The sequence below is a fragment of the Neopsephotus bourkii genome, unplaced genomic scaffold (assembly GCF_033783945.1).
Source record: "Neopsephotus bourkii isolate Nb327-2 ecotype Australia unplaced genomic scaffold, CSIRO-AGI_Nbou_v1 NB_1630, whole genome shotgun sequence".
In the NCBI taxonomy this organism is placed as follows: domain Eukaryota; kingdom Metazoa; phylum Chordata; class Aves; order Psittaciformes; family Psittacidae; genus Neopsephotus; species Neopsephotus bourkii.
Window position 1 is genome coordinate 10,348,800 of NW_026902105.1, and position 15,600 is coordinate 10,364,399.

Consider the following 15,600-nt stretch of genomic DNA (forward strand, 5'->3'; position numbering starts at 1 on the left):
CCATCTTCCCATTGAATAGACTGAGAGATTGAAGTAAAAGTTGTATGCAAGTGATAAGAAGAAGTAACAACTTCAGTGTAACTCTCCCCAATTCCTACTACAGGAAAACCAGAATTTCCATCAGCAGCAACACATATGAAAGCTAGATGGGACCACAAGGTATTAAAATAGCAATGTCTGTTCATGCAAAATAAGCACTAAAGCCCATCCTCAGTACCCACCAACACCGAGCGGGGAATCTATGATGGCAACCCACCCCGAGGAGCATGCTGTGGCTGTGGTTTGCAATGTGCTACTACACAAGTGGTTACACAGGGTGCAGCTTCAAGTACACCAGCTGAAAACCTTGCTCATTGATTAATGGCAGGTCAGGCCATCAGAGCTGTAAGACTGAAATCCAATTTGCAGACCTGCTGATAAGCAAGGGAAAGCCCAGCACTGAGCACAGGACAACAGCCAGGCAGGAAAAAGGGTCTTGAGGCTGTCACTGGCTCTATGCTATAACACAAAGACTGTGGGGACAAGGAGCATGGCAGTAAACCGAAACCCCTGCATGCCAGCTTCCTTTGTTTGTCAAGTCTCAAGGGTGTTAAAACTGCTCTCCAACATTATTTAGTGGCAGCTTGGATGTCAGCACATACATACCTTTACAGGCAGACACACATAAAACATGATTAACTGTTTGCCCTCCTCTGTCCTGCCCTGCAGCGCTCATAACTGCTCTTCCTTTCCCTTCAATCTGCCACACATTTCTTGTAGCACTTCTCTTTTTCCATCTCTTCAATGCCTTGATTTTTCTCCTTTTTTCAAAAGCCTTCACTAGTTAAATCTGCTGCAGTTTTCACTTCCACCAAGTGCATCACTTCACTGTGCCGGTTGGCTTCTTTGCCCATCACTTTTTCTTAATTTGTTCTTCTCCATTCCCTCCATGCATTTTTCAAGGCAGTTTCTTCTTCTTTCCCCTGATTAATTCCCAGTTCCTTCGCTTCTATTTCTCTTCCTCAGCTCAAACCTCTACAGTTGGAGCTGGCTGGAACAATTGAGATACTCTGATTTCAAAAGTAACTGAAGCAGTGTCTGAAGAAAAACGCAAAACACAACACAAAACCCCACTGATATCTCTTCTTTTCCTCTGTAAACTCAGAAAATAATGACTTGGATAAAAGGGTTTTTAATCAAAAATCCATCTGAAAGCATTCTGCCAGCTTCACTACTGCCACCTCCCCACCATACACATCCTTCCTCACCACCCACTCACTGTCAGGCCTGTCAGGCCACATTCGATCCCGTTCACAGATACATACACAGAGTTTTATTTACGCTCACATACCTGTTTGCATGCACAGACACTTTTTTCGAGTAATGTGTGCAGGAGCTTTGCCCATTCCCATTCGGTTTGCACTAGAGATGTGAAGGACACCAGAAGCTCGCCTGTCTGGCCCACAAGGATGGGGAGGGGAGAAAGTCCCATGTCATTATGTCAGGGGAAAAGATGCAACTTGTTTTAGAAGAAAATGAGATGTGACTAATCCCAGATTCACCAGGACCCGCACAGACTGAAGGTCAGTCACAGCATGCCGTAACTGTCCAGTTCTACACTCATATCTCAAACACGCTGCTGAAAACTCAGGGGTTTCTACTGTGTCCCCAAATCCTGGCACATTCCCCCAGCAATTCGCTTCTCAAAGGCTGCTCAGGGACTACAGCAGGTCACTAGGACATTAGAAAACTATTTTAACATGATTTGACAGTATGAAAATTAAGCCTGAAGTATATACAAGTAAATGAACATCCAAAGTTCAACCCGGTTTGCTGATGTATTTATGTAAATTAATACCCTTGAGGGTGCTCTGGAGAAAATGGCCTTTGGGCTGTTTGCGGTGGGTTTTTATTCCAGAAGCTCAGCTAGTGATTTGACTTGAGAGACCAAAATGCTCAGTTCTACAGAAGGGACAGTCCTTAGAGGTGTCTGATCTCAGTGGCCTTGCAGAAGCCTGAAAAGGAAGTAAGGCTGAGCCATAAGTTCATATAACCCTGAGCAAACCTGATGACTTCTTTGGCTGGTGGGGAGTTTCACACATGATAGAAAATAACTATTCCCAATACTGAAAAATAAACCCCAAAATAAAAAAAAATAAAAATCACCCTTTCTGCTTGAGGCTTCAGAGCTCCAGTTCCTCCAGGGCTGGAAAACTGCCCCTTATCAAGACAGATGACTACAGCTTCCAAAATGTACCAGCAATTGCAGAGCTGCACAGAAAGCGGATGATGTAGATGACAGAGGAAAACCAGACAGCCCACCCTGAGCCAATTAATTCTAGCAGTTAATGATTGCCTTCTGTTATAAGAGAAGAAATGGACTCTTACAGGTCTCACACATAACCCTATGTCTGAAAGCACTGATCCTGCCTATGAAGGAGGATCCCACAACCATGTAATTCTTAGAGAGGGCATATAAATATATCAAGGAAGGAGGCCTTCCCCAATGCCCAGCTATTCACCTATCACACTCCTTTCCCCCACATCCCAACTTCTTCCTTCTTCTATCCTTAGGGTATTGAAGGGGATGCTGCAAATGCCATTTTAGCTAAATCACCTAACTTCTGTCAGCTTGAAAGGAGAGAACAGTAGATAAATCTCAAGTGCCGCCTACTTATTCATCCCTTCCAGTAAAGAGCAGATTTTGGGGCAGATAAGCAGTTACAGTACTATAAACAAACAAGAACATGACAAGAAACATCCAACTTTACACAGAAGGAGGATTTGGATCCATAACACTAAAATAGTCGGGAGCTAAGGTTAAAACCCACATTCACATTGATCTTAAATTCACAACCCTTTGTAGGCAAGGATATAAAGGGCTTCACAGTGGTAGATTATCCTATAACAGCCCGTGCACACTGCAATAGCACAACAGGGTGATTTAAGGGTGAGAGGAGAGTCAACCAGAGTTTCACCCTGATTATAGTAATTTCTATTCTTTTCTGGATTTCAATTACATCCTTTCAAGTTGCTTTAATGTTGGATTGTTGATTTCTTCCCTATTTAACAGTAATCTAAACAGATAATAAACTCAGCCCACTGGGGGAAAAAAAAAGTAACAAAAATTCAGGATATAAATCAGGACTTCGACTCTAGCCAGCTCAGTGACTTCTTCAAAGAACTTACTGATATTTGAATAGTAAAATATGTCTGTACCAATAACAATAATTAAGTACTATATGCCTTTCATCCAAGGATCTCCAGCTGTAGCTCACAACAACACTGCAAATTAAGTACAGCCTCTCCATTTCACAGGGATTTTATTTACAGCCAGAGAGCCGCTCAGTAACAACACAAGGAACAAGGGACAAATTCCTTGAGGAGCTATGGAGGGAGATATTTTTTACACCAGTAACGCGCCCATTATAGTATCTTTACCTTTGCTCTATCCCCCCTGCATACGTAAGTCCTGTGTCTTTCTTTTGCCCACCTACAACACATAGTAACAACAAAAAAAAAAAGACCTGTTTTCTAAACCAGAGGCCTGTCCTACTAAAACTGCACTGTCCATTAGGAACAAAAGATTTCCACCTCCTCAGGAAGCCCCACAGAACTGCTGGTGTCCACTCAGGGCTAACACAGCTCCAGCGTGCTGTGATAGAAGCAGTCTATCGCCACAGTCTTGGGTTCTGGACTCAGCCTTTGCCCAGCCCTCCGCTCCATCTGTACTTCTACCAGTAACCAATGCCACTGGCTGAGCCCAGTGTTATCAAACTGCCTCTTAAATAGGCAAGAGGCAAAAAACCAAGGCAAATGGGACCTAAGCTCTACAAGAGCAGCCATAACTCATTTTGGGTACGATGGTCACTTTCGTAGCACTCTGCTGTCAGCCCCACAACGGGTACAGGACTAGGGGAGATCTGCTCCCTCACCAGTGGGGAAAAAATGTGGGTGTGAAACTGCACACTTAAACCACACTCTGCTCAAGGAGAATCCAGCCTTTTCTTTGTATGCCAGTGGCTGCTTGTGTCTGGCATTATCAAAGTATGGTCCTGTTTACCCAGGAGGAAACAGGCAGGGTGGGGGTATGAGTCAGCCCACACATTCGTCAACGAGACGTCCAGACTCTTCTCCATTGCCTAATACTTGCTTCCCCACCTCCTTGGTCACTCTCAAATTGTACCAGCATGAGCTTGAAGAGGTGCAAGAGCTAAATGGCTATAATTCCTTCTTTGAACAGAATAGACTAGACTAGACTAGTTCAGTTGGAAGGGACCTACAATGATCATCTAGTCCAACTACCTGGCCACTTTAGGGTTGACCAAAAGCAAAAGCATGTTATTAAGATCACTGGCCAAATGCCTCTTAAACACTGTCAGGTTTGGGGCATCGGCCACCTCTCTAGGAAGCCTGTTCCAGTGTCTGACCACCCTTTTGGTACAAAAATGATTCCTAATGTCCAGTCTGAATACGTCAAGTTGTGTAGTCCTTTTGAAGAAAAATGGTTGGGCTTAGGATCAGCAGTGAACCTGGGAGTGCTGGCACATCCCAACCTACATGCATCTTGTACTGAGGAGGCATGGAGTTTCCACTAGCACTCCAGACATCGCCTTAAATAATCAATTAGCCTCACAGCTGAAAATGGGAAGCATCAGAAATGCATTCATAAAGTCAATCATTGGGCAGTGCTCTATAGTGTATATAGTCCTATGCTAGTGTCACAGATTCTTCTACATAAAGATGTTTGTCTCTTTATTTCATCTTCATGTTCTTCTGCTAGCTTCCTATATTTGTTATCAGCATTCACGGATCAAGTGTTTTGGCACAAGGACTAGTTTTTACTATGTCATATGAAAACTGGCTGAAACTCAGCTCTCATTTCAAAGAAGCTTCAACTTTTGTTTTCATGCCTTACTGCAACAAAATTCAATACATCCAAACTCACCACAATTTGGTTTTGCATTTAATACTTTGAAATGCCATTTTCAGAATCGCACAGGGCTATATTATGCTTGCATAAATGCTTACACGACAATTACAATTCAAAACGTTGTATCTCATTGACCCTGCTACTGCACATTACTGACATGTTATTAAATAATGAAAGAAAATACGTGTTAATACAAATGTGTGGATAGGTTCAGTTTTGGAGAGCAACAGCTCTGCAGTAAATCTTGCAAGTACTTCTTTCCATGAATCAATGAAAAAAGAAAATTAATGAAAGTAATGAAGCAGCTTGTCTGTAGCTGCCTTTGGAGGAAACGCGTCTCAGTCTGTCTTACACCTCCCTGTTGTCTTGGAAAGCTTGGGCAATTCCCAAATGCAGCTCAATGTGCAAAGCCCAGACTGAATTGATAGCAGCCAGTTCTTCTATCACCTTTAACACGTATCTGCTCAATTCTACCTTCCAGTCGTAATTCTCAGTCCAGCCATGAAATAGACAACACAAAGGAAGTTCCTTATCTATTCCTCCATGTGTCCTGGTGTGAAGTCTACAAGTTGCACCGTGCTTGCTGCAGCACTGCCACTGCATGCAGCTGGCAGCCAGCACCATACTGCTGGGAATCTGTCTTGGCTCTTTTTTTCCTAGCTTCAAAACCAAGGCAAACCTTTCCCATCAGAGGGCCAAATCTTGCCAACTAGTAACTCGATCCTTAAGACTGGATCCCAGCTGAAGTTCTCTGTAAAGATCACACTGCTCTGGACTCCTGGCAGTGGAAAACTGTGATCTGTGCACACTAAGTGCTGGCAGGATCAGGCCCACACTTCCTGGCTTTGGCTGAATGAAATGCAAGGAGGATTTTAGGGTGATTTCAAAAGCAGATGAGGAAACCTTTTCAGTCCATGCAGCATGGCCTCATTCCACCAGGGAATGCCATGTCTCCTGTGCCGTGTATGTAAGTACCTTTGTATTATGTCCCAAGACTTTAAAAGCACCAACAGAGCAAATTTCACCTGAGACCTATTTTTTTTTCCTATTCCTTAATATCAACATTAGAAGTTGATGAAAAGCTTTTTATTCTGTGGTAAGATTTACTGCTTATTGGTATTATTAGCTGAGACCACTCTCACATGCCCTTTCATTGGAAGGGGATGGTCCTCTTTTTCAGCCTGACATTAAACTTTAATGCTGCCACCAAAGACACTTATCAGTAAAATTTCAGGTAAAAAACCCCAAGAAACAGAGTAAAAGGACAGATTTAAATAGTAATTATTTTAACCTAGTTTCTTCCAGCCTGAAATGTAACAATGGCACCCACGTCTAGAGGAGAATGACACAGATGCCACTAAGATGCTCTGCATCCTTTCTGCTGTTACCATGTTTGTACTATTAAAAAAAGAAAAATCCTATACATTAAATGTGGCATTGGTTTGTATTAAAGATCTTCCTCTTGGTCTCTTAAAACTTTTTTAATCAGGTAACAGGCAAGACAATCCCCTACCTCCTTCAGAGTGAACCCACAGACAGGTTAGGTGAAAGAGATATCCGAGAACTGCTGGCTCTAAAAGCACCAAACTTCACTCCCAAACCACCACAGACTAGGCACAGAATCTCTTAACTGAGGCCACTCCGCAAGGAGAAGCAGAAATCCTGTGCAGGGCTACCAGCTCTAGTGGGAAAACCATATGTGTAGCTTCCTTCAGTCCCATTAAACCCACATTTCACTCCATCTTTCTAACAAGTGGAGATGATTCAGTGCCAACAAGTAGGCATTTCCTTCTGGGTCCTTTAGCACAGATATATTCACATGCTGAACACCAAACCAGTTCAGCCTGGTCCCACAACCCTGCTATGACATGATCTCCAGTCTGCACTGGAGTAATACCTGTGATGGAAAACTCATGTTTTCTATGTCCACGCTTGGGCTTAGAGGAAAATTAGCTCAGCTATAGTCCTGAAGAGTCCTTTTATGGACAGCACATGCTTTGGCAGCCTGTCAGCAGTGCTCTTTAAAGCCATCCAGCAAAGTGACACCACCAGTTCTAAGATCTATGTATGTCAGGTCACTGGGTTATGAAACAGAAGTGTCATAAGCATGTAAGGACATGGTTTGGGCTCTGCTGTAAATGAAGATCAAACTATTTTTGTGGAATCAGATTACCATCTTGGGGTAATATATTGGGTTTGCATGGCAAGGTTTTGGCAGCGAGGGGGCTACAGGGGTGGCTTCTTTGACAGGCTGCTAGAAGCGCTCCCCATGTCTAACAGAACCAATTCCACACAGCTCAAAGACAGACCCACTACTGGCCAAGGCTGAGCTCAGCAGCGATGGTGGTGAAAGCTCTGGGATAATGTACTTTAGAAGGGGAAAAATTCCTGCAAAGGAACAACTGCAGCCAGAGAGAGGAGTGAGAATGTCAGAGGAGCAGCTCTGCAGACACCGAACATCCAGCCAGAGTCAACGCACCACTGATACATTGCAGTGCAAACGGGTGGCTGCATTGTTACAGCATTTCCACTAAGAAGTACCAGATCCAGTACTCAGAATTGTTAAGAAAACCTGAAATAGGTAAAGATGCAAATAGATGGGATGCTGCTATTACACTGCAGCTAGCACAAAGGGGAGGTACTGTGTGTTCAGATGGAAAAATCTGGCTTAGACTGTACTCTGCACGGTGCTGGACTGCAGTAAAAATCAGAAGTCACTCTTTCCACAGGACGTGACAACAACAAAACTTAAAACCATGACAACAAGCAGTATGACTCTCCCACATGTTACTTCCTAGTTACACCTAAGAACACACATATTTGTAGCATGCCTTGAAAAAGTCAGCTCTGTTGCAGACATATCTTGAGAAATGAGTGTGTCCTTCCGAATCAGTCCTCTTGGCCTTCAAACAAAGCTGAGGACCAGGACAGTGACAGAAGCTGAGAACTACATTATAGTTCAAAAAAAGCAGGGAAAAGTGCTAAATGAATGAAGCAAACATCTGTAAAGCATCGTTACATGGTGCTGATTCAAACAATGCAATCTGCATGGGTATTTTTATAATACACTCTAAGGCAGAGAGAACTCCAGACTCTCATGCTAGTGGTACAGCTGTCAAACCTCAACATCTCAAGCTATAGATACATATATACACACACATATATATATATATTTCATGCATATATAAAAAAAATAGTGACCTCTATCTATAACCACCGTGATTTCAACTTGAAAAAAACTGCTTGGGTAATTGCTCTTTTAAAATTCCACTTCTGATTGTGGCTGGTTATCACTGACTATGGTGATAACCACTTGGTGAGATGAAAGGCAGAAGCAAAGTAAAGCAATACTAAACAATAAAGCGGGAGGCGGGCTGGGGAGAACTTAAAGTCAGACAAATACATAAAAAAAGAAAATTACATAGATACTGATATAGTTTCTGAATTACAATGCAAGAGATTACAAGGGAACCCCAAACCCCATTTTGCTCTCTCCTTTTTCCCTTTATCCTTCTGTAAGTGCTGAGAATCAAAGGCATTACACCCAGCTCCTGAGCAAGCCAACACACTGTAGGAAAACAAAAAGGCCATTATTTGGATGGAAGAATCAAGTCTGTGTTATTGACTTGACTGGTCCCTTTATATCAGCAGCTGGGAGAGCAGGGATCAGAGAGTGTGCTGGTGTGGTGCAGCTGTTCCACATATGTTATAAATAAGAGCTGGTAAGAGCTCATCCTATTTTTAGCATTATAAAAAAAATCCAAACCAAGAATTCACAGAAATTCCCCATTAGTGTCTTGTTAAGTGGAACTTTTCTCCTATTATTGACTTACGTACCCAGAACTGAATGGACAAAACAGGCCATTCTTAAAATAATAATCATTGAAAAAGGAAAGAAAATGTAATTTAGTGCAATTAGATTAAGCCAGCCCCAAGGATGGAACCAATTACTGCGTACAGTATCTCTTTCTTCAAAAGCAGACACTTTATCAGGATGATAACGAACCCCTGAGATTCTATTTCTAATAGAAATGTTGGATTACTGCACTGAAAGGTTTCTCTAATACAATGCAAAAGCTAAACCCAGCACCATGTGGCTCAGACACCACCACCCACCCTCACTGGGTTGCTCTGTGTGTGTCCAGAGCCCATCGCCAGCTCCTGTCCACCCACCCCAATGCTGAAAAGGCCAAATCCCAGCCCCAGGCAAATCCCCTGCTTACCTGTTTTCAGGGTCTGACACTGCCATGTTGCGCGTCACGTAGCACATCTTGAGCGGTATTGTCTTCTTGTCTCTGTGGATGGAGAGCGAAAGCTGCGACAGTGGGTCAGCAGAGGCACAACCCAGGCGGGGAGACTCAGGAGGAGGTGTCTCCCACCCAATTTCTGAAACGGGGGAGCCTTTCTTCACATAGGGGGTTGCTTCTCTCATGTATTTCACTGTGGAAAAGGAAAACAAAAAGGAAAGCAATAAATAAATGGATATTCAGTAGTTGCATCTCAAGTGAGTTCCTTGAACTGGTACCAACCGTCAGTGCCATTTATTATTTCTACTTTTCCAGCATCAGAGCATTGGAAGCTCTGCAAATAGAGAAGAGGGAGGTCTGACTGCTGACAATCTCAGTATGGTGTAATGAGTAAAACAAGGGAAAAGAACAAGAATAGGTGACATAACAAACAGTATAAGGCCAGGAGAGCCATCCAACCACTACTTGACAGGCTGTAAGTCCTCAAGCATCCATTCCTGTGCACAGAAGCCATGACCTCCTAGCTGAGGTATAGGGAAGTTTTTAAGAAAGACATTCAACCAAGTGACAGTGAATCCATTATTCCCCTATCTAAAATGTTCCAGTGATACTCCCAGTGCTGCAAACTCACATCTCACTTCTGGTTCACGCTTGTCATTGTCATGCCACTGATCTCAACAGCTATTTCTGCTTATGGAGAAGCAGTTTTAGCTGATCTACTTGTATCTATATATGGAAAAAACAAGAACCAGTTCACCTCTTAGCCTTCTCTTGGGGAAAAGAAATTAAGTCTGAGCCCTTTGTTAGAGTGGAGGTGTCAGATTAGATCTCTTCTCAGCCTCTTCCAATGCTTTTTTCCAGTGTGTATAGGGAAAGTGAATGTAGGATTCCCAAATGATTTTTAATGTATTCAAAAATACGTCTTTCACACTCATACTTTATATTCCTCTCTTTATGCAGGCAAATATTGCAGCATTTTCCCTTTTTTTTCGGTATTATTTCAGCAGTTCAAGATCAATTCTGCTTTTGCTTTTCATGTGTTTGGCAAATTTGCCAGCCTTCACAAACCTGACAGAGCTCAGGCAAGAAAGGATTTCACATTTAAGCACCCTGGTTAAATGTGTATCTCCAATATACATCAATGTGGCTGCTTAACTGGCTGTTGCCCCTCAATTGTACCCATGACTTAAACAGTGACAACGTGCATTGAAAAGGGCAGGAGCACCATGAGCTTAAGGAGTTATGAGAATGCTGTTAGAGAAGATTTCAAGGAACCCATTCAGATCATCGTGTGAGCTCGGCAGAGGAAACTGGGAATGACTGAGTAACAAAAAGATGGGTAAATTATAAAAGGGCACTGTGGTGAAGGAGGTTAAATTAGGGAAAGCAGACTGATGTTTTTAAGTTCAAAATGAAAGCAAGGGAAGTATTCAGAGGAGTGGAGAACAACAGTGCTTCTGTCAAAACCACAGATAAGGTATTTTCAGCAGCACTATTTTCAAGGCACTTCATAACAGCTTTACCAAGAGCAGTATCTGTGCAAAACTATAGAGTCCAGGCTGTGTGAGCATCTATTGCCATCTTTTCTCTAAAACTCTTTAGTTCACATCTTGCCATTTCTTCTTTAAAAAAAAAAACTATAAGCTTCCATTATAAGGGCTTAAGTGTTTAGGTATTTTGCAGGATATTCCTCGTGAGGAGAGCCATTTGTGATTTATCAGAAATGCTGTCCTACCCACCTATGCTGGTTTGATTTCTTTGCCCCATACTATTCTGAGCAATTTTTGCAATTAACTTCTCCTCTGCTAAGGGAAGAGCCAGCACAGGATTCTTCCAGGCTTCCAGAAACTATTTAAGGCAAAAGGGGTTGAGATAGATTTTTTGATCTTTTTGTAGACACGTACCTGGAATCCATTATCTAAAAACCTGTGTCACCTAACTCTCAAAACCAGTGCTTATCCTTGAGATCCTTGAGTACTCCATAAATTAGCTGACTTTCAAAGATGCTGAAAATAAGCCCCTTTAGCTAGTGTCACACGGGTATTAGCTTTAGCAGCCAGCATCTCAGTTTGGATGTCAGCATCTCAGTTTGGATGTACCCATAGACCCGGAAACAGGGAGACTGATCACATACAAGTGTAGCAAATCTATTCCTGTTTACACTGAATGAATATGACTTTGTCAATAACTTAGATGGAAGGAACAGCTGAAGCGGTAAAAAGCCATGTTTGACTCCAAACAAAAATTTTTTCCCTTTAACTTTAGCGATTATGAATTAATCTGTTGAAAAAAGTAATCCAGTCAGCTTTTGAACTCCATTACAGTGACATGGCAGCAGATGTGAGGCTAAATAAAGGTCCAGGTTTCAATAGTGTAGCTATTTCATTTGTGCTGTGCTATTTTTATCCTTTTTGAGCTGCAGCTATATGCACTCGACCTGAGCATCTTTTTAATTAAGGAAAGGAGAGAGGGGCAGGGGGAGGAAGGAAGCTGAAGTGAAAAACTTGGCTCTAAACCTAAGCAGGAACACAAAATGTGAATTTAATTCTCCAGAGACAGGGACAGAAGAAAAGAACCGCTCCTTCCATGTGCCAAGAAGCCAAGTTTCCATGCGACGCACCAGGGAATTTGTGTCAGGCAGCTGCACCATTTCACAGGAACTCCTGTGAAAGAGGAAGAAGGAGCAGGAGAAGAGAGCAGAAACACAACCCTCTTTCCACAAACTGAGTCTCAAACACAGCAAAAGCCAAGAATATCACCTTGAGGAAAAATGAACTATGAAAACTCCTGCCAACTACTGAACTCCCAGACATACAGTTTCTACAAACTCTCAACAGGAGATGTTTGCTCAGCACCCGAGACTTGTATGACCCGTTAATATACTGGTAAACTGCTGAACACCATCCTCCTACAAAATTCTATAAAATAATTACGAAATAAAGTGAATATAGTTTTTCTGTCAAAAACCACATTGATTTTAGTAGTTTCTAATTCCTACTTCTGTCTAAATACAAGTACAGCTCTCTATATTCATTGCTGAATTCTGCTGGGTCTTACAGCCCAGACTTTCTGGCTCTTGCATATTCAAATGTGTTTCGTATCTTAAAAGCCATCAGATGGATACATATAAATGGAATATGGGAGTGGAACAGTGGCAGAACTGATCCATTTATACAATTTTTTGTATTATTTAAATTATCAGAGCCACTGTTTTCCATTTGCTCCATCAATATCCATAATTACATGTCCATAACCAAAGTCCAGTTTATAAATTTAGCTACAATAAGGCACATCGTGTCCAGATGATTCATAATTTTTATCAGCCATTATTTCCTGTTTACCTCTAAACTCTGGATGCAAATACTGCAGAATGCAAATACTCTGGCTTATACCAATGCACCAGTAAACCTACTACACACAGTAACTTATGGTGACCCCACACGTCTGCCTTTTGCAGCCTGTCCATAACAGTTGTTAACCCACATAGTAAAAAAAAAGTTGATACCAATATGTATTATAGGCATATTCCTACTCCACACTGCACAATCTGGGAATCTTGCAGAAAAGTTACAGTGAAGTTATACAAATCACTTTCATCATCAAATGTTAAAAACAGAAAAAAACATGATACCGATTATTGGACGTTAAAGTAATAATGTGGATAATACTCTGTTTTCAGACCATTACACAAGCTAGCAAGAGCTAGATTCCCCTTTGGATGCAATAGCACAAATCCAGGTACCACCTGAAAAAGGAAGCTGCTATGCAGAACACTGTTTTTATAAATTGCCAATGAAACTACGTAATGGGTTAAACCCCCAAAACATCTAATAACATTAAATAAAGCATGCCCTTGTATAGCAACTCTGAATTATGTATAACTATTCTATAGGCATGCATGCATATATATGCCTTCAGAACAGATATATGTCTAATATATATACAAGCATTAAATATGATCTTATCAAAATGCTACATTCCTTAAGCCCATCAGAATGTACTCTGCAAACACAGAAACTAACATTCACGGACTGAGAAAAAAATCTAATGGTTTCATTATTATAACTCAATTTCCTGATAGACTATAATTTCAGTCGAGCATTGCCTAAACTCAACCATTTGATGCTATAGCTCAACCTCAAGACCCTTCTATTCAGTACTAATTAATGATCCATACCCTTTCGGTGCACGCTAATAAGAAACTGTGGTCAAGTAATTAAAATTCCAATCTCCGGAGCACCCCTCCCCACAAAATGAAGAGGAAGGGAAGTGGCAATCAAATTAAATAATCCACTGATACACATTGAAATCCTTTGCATTTATATTTTGATCTGCAAGACAGCTTCCAAAAAAGCACTTCATTTATTCGCAGTTCTGCCAAATCCCAAGTCTCCACAATTAATCTTTTGTTACGTTCACAATTGACTTTTCTGAGGGGAAGAAGCAGGCTTTAATGAGAGAAATACTACAGACCAATGTGGTCAGGTTCTTGGCCAGACTCAGTGCTGAGGAACTAGGACTCTTCTGACACATTCAAACTGTTTCCTAGGAGGGAAGACAAAAGAATACTGAACAGAAGCCAGCACTCCCGAGAAAAGCTCTTTCGTTTCTACGGGAATGAGGACAGGATATGTAGGTTTACAATATGAAAGCAAAAGGAACAACATAACCAAATCTGCTGTTTGAAGAATGATGATCAAGGAATTCCCCTTTGCAGGGGAAAAGAAGAGAGTCTCCTCTTTATGCATTTGTTCTCTCCTAAAACTTGTCTCCAAAGACAACTACCAAAGATAAATAGAAAACATCACCCAGAAACCTCTTGAGGATATTTTCAAGCTATTTGATAACATTATTTCTACCTAAAGCTAAGTTTTCCAAAGTTCCCATAAATCTACCTTCATCTGGTCTAGTTTCTTCCATGGTAAAAGATGGCCCAGAGATGAGAAGCTAGGCAAGCCCTCCACCATATTTAAGATGTTTTAAGACTGCATGTAGGAATCAACCTTTGGAGTCACTCAAGCCCACAAGTCAAACATAATGAGATCGACTGCTTTTATCAGCTTACTCAGTATGAAGGGGCTGTTTGACTCGTCTGTGCTGAAGTGAGCACACCAAAACATCTACAAGAGTATGGCAGGCAGCATGGCATACAAAACTTTACATATGAAAATGATACTTGGTTTGTTTGAAAAGAGCTGCTAATGCAGAACTAGAGGAGGTCCAACCTGCAGGAATGCAGTTCCCAGATGGAAAAGAGGTAATCAGTGAAGACAAACACTTCTGAGGTTGTAGACAGCACCACTACAAATCCAAGTTATTAACACAGAGCCATGTAACAGCTGCTGAAGTGACACTGTCCCAGTAATATAAAAAAGGGATGGTAGCAAAACCTAGATGTAATCACTGTGGGTATATGGTCTTCAGAAGGGCAAATCAGCCAAGCAAGTCAATCACTCAGCATGACTGTGGTGTTTTGCTTGATGAAACATTAAAAACACAGAATTTGCAGTCTACAGAATTTGCAGTCTAGCAGTTTTGGCAAGGCACAAATTAAAATGCCCCACATGGTATCAAAACTACTTGCAAACGAAAGGAGAAGTCTTGCTAAAGGTTTCACAAACTGTGCCCACGCAATGACAACATAAATGCAGAGTATTTTACACTACTCTCAATGGAACAGAGATTAACAGAGCTGGAGAAAGGTCCAGTGTATTAAAACTAATTCAGTATCATGATACCAGAATTTCCCTGCTAGGTTTTATGTTAAGAGATCAAATTTCCATTAAACATGAGCAAACCTACAGTGAAGACATCTATGAAAATGAGAAGAGAATTTGTCCAGCTGCTTGTGCCATCATCAAAACTACGACCAAAGACTTGCAGAAAAGAGTTTATTAATCAGATCATCTAAGAAAATGTGTCGCATAACCCTTTTATCAGCTTTAATATGAGCATAAAGCAAAAACCAGTCAACAATCCTGCTTGAGAGTATTTCCACTCCATTTCGTACAGAAACATCTGTTACTACACTTAGACAGGTAACATCCATTAACATCATCTGCTTTCCTGCTGCGCTGAAAGGGATTTGAAATAGTAAACCTCTTGATCTGGCAAGAGAATCAGTTTTCCACCTCTGGGAGATGACACAAATTAGTTAAAGTACACACCTTGCGAGAATACAAATCCTCTTTATGCTTTGGCCATTTCTCATAATGTAGTGAGACTAAGCTGAATTTACCATTTTCTGCTGATTTAAAATTAATTCAGCTGAATTCGGTGTACGTTGCTCAGCCCTTAAAGAGACAGGCTTGGATTCAAATTGCAATGCTCTGCTTTTAAAATCGTTTTTAAAATACATTCAGTGTATTCAATTCACTTACTACATTTTTTCATATTGAAGACATGAATGAATGTTTTTAAAGAGTAACTTCAGAAAGATCC

The 15,600-nt window shown here is 41.3% G+C and overlaps 1 protein-coding gene across 1 annotated transcript in view; it reads right to left on the reverse strand.

Moving 5' to 3' along the window:
• SNTB1 (syntrophin beta 1) overlaps positions 1 to 15,600 on the reverse strand; it is a 110,436-nt gene that overhangs the window by 44,350 nt on the left and 50,486 nt on the right. Inside the window, exon 2 of the mRNA XM_061373466.1 lies at positions 9,136 to 9,352. Coding sequence (XP_061229450.1) covers positions 9,136 to 9,352 — 217 coding nt within the window. The remainder of the gene's footprint in view (positions 1 to 9,135; positions 9,353 to 15,600) is intronic.